The sequence below is a fragment of the Cornus florida genome, unplaced genomic scaffold (assembly GCF_030987335.1).
Source record: "Cornus florida cultivar Cherokee Brave unplaced genomic scaffold, ASM3098733v1 CherokeeBrave_3.0.0_Hap2_Chr11, whole genome shotgun sequence".
Taxonomy (NCBI): Eukaryota; Viridiplantae; Streptophyta; class Magnoliopsida; order Cornales; family Cornaceae; genus Cornus; species Cornus florida.
The window spans coordinates 65,795,750-65,801,495 of NW_026775581.1; the positions used below are offsets into that span (position 1 = coordinate 65,795,750).

General features: G+C 39.4%; 1 protein-coding gene across 1 annotated transcript; it reads left to right on the plus strand.

The window, feature by feature from the left end:
• Positions 1 to 541: 541 nt before the first annotated feature.
• On the plus strand, positions 542 to 1,039 carry LOC132281219 (uncharacterized). Its single transcript, XM_059782942.1, has one exon. The coding sequence runs from the start codon at positions 542 to 544 to the stop codon at positions 1,037 to 1,039; it is 498 nt and encodes a 165-aa protein (XP_059638925.1).
• The last annotated feature ends 4,707 nt before the right edge of the window (positions 1,040 to 5,746 follow it).

Sequence of the window (5,746 nt, forward strand, 5' to 3'; positions counted from 1 at the left end):
GTCTAGGTTTTCTAGGTTCTGGAGGTAGTAAGAGTCTAGACTGGCAGTGGCAGTAGGAAGTGTGTAGTAAAGTCATTTCTTTGACTTGATTTTATACTAACAAATATATGCGGTAATTATATATATATATATATATATATATATATATATATATATATATATAGGTTGTTATCTTCAAAATTCATTGCAGATAAAAAGTAATGGAATGAGGAAGTGGTTATCATAGAATCGAGGAAGAAGCCTCTTATGTTCCTGTTGAGGCTGAAGTGGAACAACCTATTCAGGGTGGTATGAGAAGAGAACATGAGTACTTGACCGGTATGCAGAAAATGGAGAAGGCGATAACAGACTTGGCAGAACAAAACAAACAATTTATGGCAAGTCAAATGATGATACAAGAAAGGCTGGAAGACAACAGAAAAGAAAGAAAAGCTCAGATTATGAGAGGTTTATCAAGTTAATACCCCCAGAATTTGCAGGTACTACTAAACCAGAAGAAGCAGAGGGGTGGGTAAGAAGAATGGAATCGATATTTGTAGTGATGGGTGCAGCAGAAGACCAGAAGGTAAACTTAGCTACATTTATGTTCAAAAATGAAACTAGTTATTGGTGGGACACGACAAAACATTTATTGCTCATTCCAGGAGAGAAAGAGGTGATATTATGGGATCCATTTGTTAAAGCTTTTTATGAGAAATATTTCCCTCCAATTTACAGAAAAGAGAAGGAACGGGAGTTTATTCTCCTTAAACAAAATAGAATGTCTGTGGTTGATTATGAAGTTAAGTTTACAGCTTTATCGAGGTTCGCACCCAAGTTTGTACAGAATGAAGAAGATAAATGCACAAAATTCCAAGATGGGTTAGAGACGGCTATTAAGTCTAGAGTTTCAGTGTTTGAGGAAACAGATTATAACAGACTTGTGAATAAAGCCATGATTGCCGAAAGGGATGTGAAAGAATTGCAAGAAAGAAAGGAACAATACAAAAGAAATAGATCTGAGCCGTCACAGTCAAGAGAAGGTGAAGGAATTTTGTGATACCCCTCGGATCTGAGACACGGGTTGATCAGGCCCAGGCCCAAACCCGAGGGAGTATCAAACAATTAATATGTTATAGCGAACACAGAATACAAAATGAATTAAGAAATGAAAGTTTAAAGCTGAAAAGAAACTAAAAGATAATCCTTAAATAATTAAATACTTAAATTTGATAAACCAAATATCCATAATTTGAACAACTCGGGAATCCATCTCTAGTGGACCCCTAATAAAAATCTCACATTAAAAGAAAGTAAAAAGAAAAATAAACCCAAATCCAAGATCTGGAAAGAAATCCTACATCGTCGGTAGAATGGAAGATCGTCTCTGCACAGCACGAACAAGCTCAAGCCTGGAACTGATGTACACCTGAAAAATAGGAGTGGGTCAGGCCCACGAACAAGTTCTATCCTACTACAATCCAAGCAGAGACTCGATACGCATGTACATTCTAACCAACTCAACATTAGCTAATAGTCTGTATGTATATATATATAATCACACTAAAGGACTCTCACTGGACTACAGGCCGGTCTCAACCTGAATAGAGGCAACATGCAAAACGCACACAAAGTGGGCATGTGTACCTAAGCCTAACAGGGTACACCTCCAACCATCATAGCCAGCTATGCATCCCAATGCATATACGCTCCCTAACCGTCGATCCTGAGACTCAAGCTCATATCGAGGTACCATAAAAATATATCTAAAATCCATCCAGAATCCCTTGACACTACAAATCCATAGGATTTCACCTTTAGTCAATCCATTTCCTTAATCCCAGAATAGGTAGGACTTAGCGGTTTTTGAGCTAATCCCCCTTGTATGCCCCCGTCCCATACCGGTGCATACATTTCATCCATCCAGTAGTTGATAATACAGACCATGCATGTAAATATCAACTGATCCATAAATCCAACAATTTAGAATAAAAATATTAAACTAGACATTCAATTGTTCCATAAAAAACATACAAAAATTATATAATTTCATATGCTGATTTTTAAACTACGCAACCATAATCTAGTAATTGGTGATATAACAGTATATGAAATTATCAATTTATCCCAGAATCCATATTATTGAGAGAACATGAATAAACATCTACCTCAATTGATTCCATAGCAAGCATAATGAACATTGACAAATTATCATGCTTATATCACCAATCCAACAATTGATGCGATAAATGCTGAAATTTAAACATCAATTACTCCTTAACAAGCATAGTAAATATATATAGATTTTAACAATGCTTATTTTATACCATTAATACATGACTAGAATTTGATAATCATTTACAGAAAGTTCCTACAACAAGTTAAGCAACTTAAACCACTTGCATTCCCTAACAGTTTACAACTTTGTTTAGAATTGGTTATTGTTCAACTAATAAACCCCAAGTGGTTTATTAACCATTCCCACACCCTCTGGAGCTTTAATATAACCTTAAAACTCATTTAGGTTCCCATGTACAGTCCCTGAATGTTCCAAACAGATCAAAAACTCAGCCAAGAAGCAAAATTCGTCAAAAATTGCATCAAAAGGGGAAGGAGCCGCCTCCCCCACATAGGGAGCCGCCTCCCCCTTGTGTGGAGCCGGCTCCACTCCATGTGGAGCCGCCTCCACACACCCTAGAGCCGGCTCCACCTTGTGTGGAGCCGCCTCTTCCTCCTGTTCCCCTCTCTGCTTGCGTTCCTTCTTCAGTTTCATCTCCGGCGACCCCCAGTTTGATCTGTCCTTAACTCTAAAGGTTTCTCTTGACTAAAACTAGGTTTCTAATGTTCCATATAATTTAAAACTCATTAATCTTCAATCTACTTGAATCAGAACAGGAAATAGCAAAGATGAGTTATAACAAGAAATCTCGAAGCATGTAAACACATGCGGTTCGAAACGAACCTACCATACAAACCAGATCTCTGTTATTACTTCCCAGTGTGTTACAGACTAATTCAACACTGTTCACGTTAATCTACATGAATTAATTCAGGAGTTACGCAAGAAAGAATCCGAAACAACCAATACGTAACATGTAACCACAACCAGTTTTGTTTTTCATTCAGACAAGCCATCCGGTTTAATATTAATCTTTATTAGTCCTGGAGTTGCATTAAACATGTAATGAACACAAGTCCAAGGGAGAGAGTTAGGAATAGAACTTGCCTTTTGCCTTTAGCCTTGCACAGTCGTCTTCCTACTTTCTCCGGCAACGTCCTACTGAAATCCTCCTCTGTTCTCTCTTTCTACCTCCACTGTCGTGAATAGTTTATTTTTTCTAAAACCCTAAGCAGACTTAATACTTATATTTATAAGTGTATGCGGAACCTAAAATCAAGCCAAACCCTACAATGAATCCTAACCGTCCCATAGAGAATCCTAATTAAAAGCTACGTCGGCTACCAAGACTTAACTTCTAAAACAAAACCCTAAAGTAAACGTTAACTAAACCCTAATGTAAATCAATTAAGCATTTAAAAGAATTAAAATACAAAAATACAATTAACTAATCAATTAAATAAATTAAAACACCATAAGTCAAACAAGTAAGTCAAATCCTTAAAAAGTCAAAAAGTCAATTAAACAGAATTCAAAAACAATTAATCCTTAAAAAGTCAATTAAACATAATTCAAAAACAACTAATGAACAGATAATGAACAGAAAACAATTAATTAACAGAAAGCGAGTAAACAAAAATACCGAGACTATCCTTTTGAAAATTAGGGGTATTACATTCTTCCCCCCTAACAAAAGGAATTCCGTCCTCGGAATTCGCTCTTACCTTCTTCCAAAATTCCCGGAAATTGCGAGCGAATGACATCTTCCCGTTCCCAAGTAGACTCAGCCTCATTGTGATGACTCCACTGAACACGAACCAAAGGAATAACTTTATTACGAAGAATCTGATCTCGGCGGTCGACAATACGACACGGTGGCTCTAAATAAGTTGCATCCGGTTGCAACTCAATCTCCCCAACATCGATATGCTGATATCGATCCTCATCTCGCAGAAATTTCCGCAACATGGAAACATGAAACACGTTGTGAACGCGATCCAAAGTATCCGGAAGTGCCAACCGATAAGCGACAGCTTCAACGCGATCCGTAATCATGAATGGACCGACAAACCGCGGAGACAACTTCCCTTTCTTCCCAAAACGCATAACACCCTTCATAGGAGATACTTTAAGAAGAACCTGATCCCCAACCTGAAACTCCAAAGCACGAGTGCGACGATCAGCATAGCTCTTCTGCCTACTTTGGGCAGTACGCATGCGATCTCGAATAAGAGCAATCTTTTCAGAGGTATCCTGAATGAACTCAGGACCTAAAAATCGATTCTCTCCAACCTCCATCCAACAAACAGGTGATCGACACGGTCGACCGTATAACGCCTCAAAAGGTGCCATTCCAATAGTCTTCTGGAAACTATTGTTATAAGCAACCTCCACAAGTGGCAAATATTCCTCCCAGTGGCCCTTGAAATCCAGAACACACGACCGAAGCATATCTTCCATAATCTGATTCACCCTCTCAGTCTGTCCATCAGTCTGAGGATGATAAGCAGTACTAAGGTGTAACTCCGTACCTAAAGCCTGCTGAAAACTCTTCCAAAATCCAGATACAAAGCTCGAATCCCTATCCGATATAATAGACAATGGAATGCCATGTAGCTTCACAATCTCTGAAATGTAAAGCCTCGCCAACTGCTCCGAAGTGTAGTCAGTGCAAATAGGCAAGAAATGAGCTGACTTGGTCAACCTATCCACAATGACCCATATGGAATTATGCCCCTTGAAAGAATTTGGCAACCCTTCCACAAAATCCATAGATATGCTCTCCCATTTCCACTCTGGAATTGGTAGTGACTGTAGAGCTCCTGGCGGCCTCTGATGATCAATCTTAACCATCTGACAAGTACTACACTGAGAAACAAAAAGAGCAATGTCCCTCTTCATACCTGCCCACCAAAACTGTCGTTTCATATCTTGATACATCTTATCGCCTCCTGGATGAACAGAGAACTCAGAGTGATGAGTCTCAGTCATCACATCCTTCCTCAAATTATCAGCAGAAGGTACCACTAGCCGTCCCTTGTACCTTAAACCTCCATCAGCCCCAACATGGTAGAATGGAACCTCTCCGGAAGCTATCTCTGTGACCTTGTCGACACATTGCTGATCAGTGAGTTGTGCTTGTAAAACCTTGCGAATGATGGAAGGTGTAACCACCATGCAAGTCATAAAAGCATCTGACAACTCATCTACATTCTTCAAAGCATTCCACTCAGTAGTGAATAGAGCAGAAAGACTACCAACGGGTCGGCGACTGAGTGCATCCGCCACCACATTCGCTTTCCCTGGATGGTACTGTATAGAGAAATGATAGTCTTTTACAAACTCCAACCATCTGCGCTGTCTCATATTCAGCTCCCGCTGAGTGAACAAGTACTGCAGACTCTTGTGATCACTGAATAATCTGAAAGACTCACCCAACAGATAATGCCTCCAAATACGCAAGGCAAAGACCACTGCTGCCAATTCCAAATCATGTGTCGGATAATTAAGTTCATGAGGCTTAAGTTTCCGAGATCCATAAGAAATCGGTCGCTCCTCCTGCATTAATACACATCCAAGACCCTGCAACGATGCATCCGTATAAACAAGATACTCTATCCCGCTTTGCGGAGTAGCCAGAACCGGTGC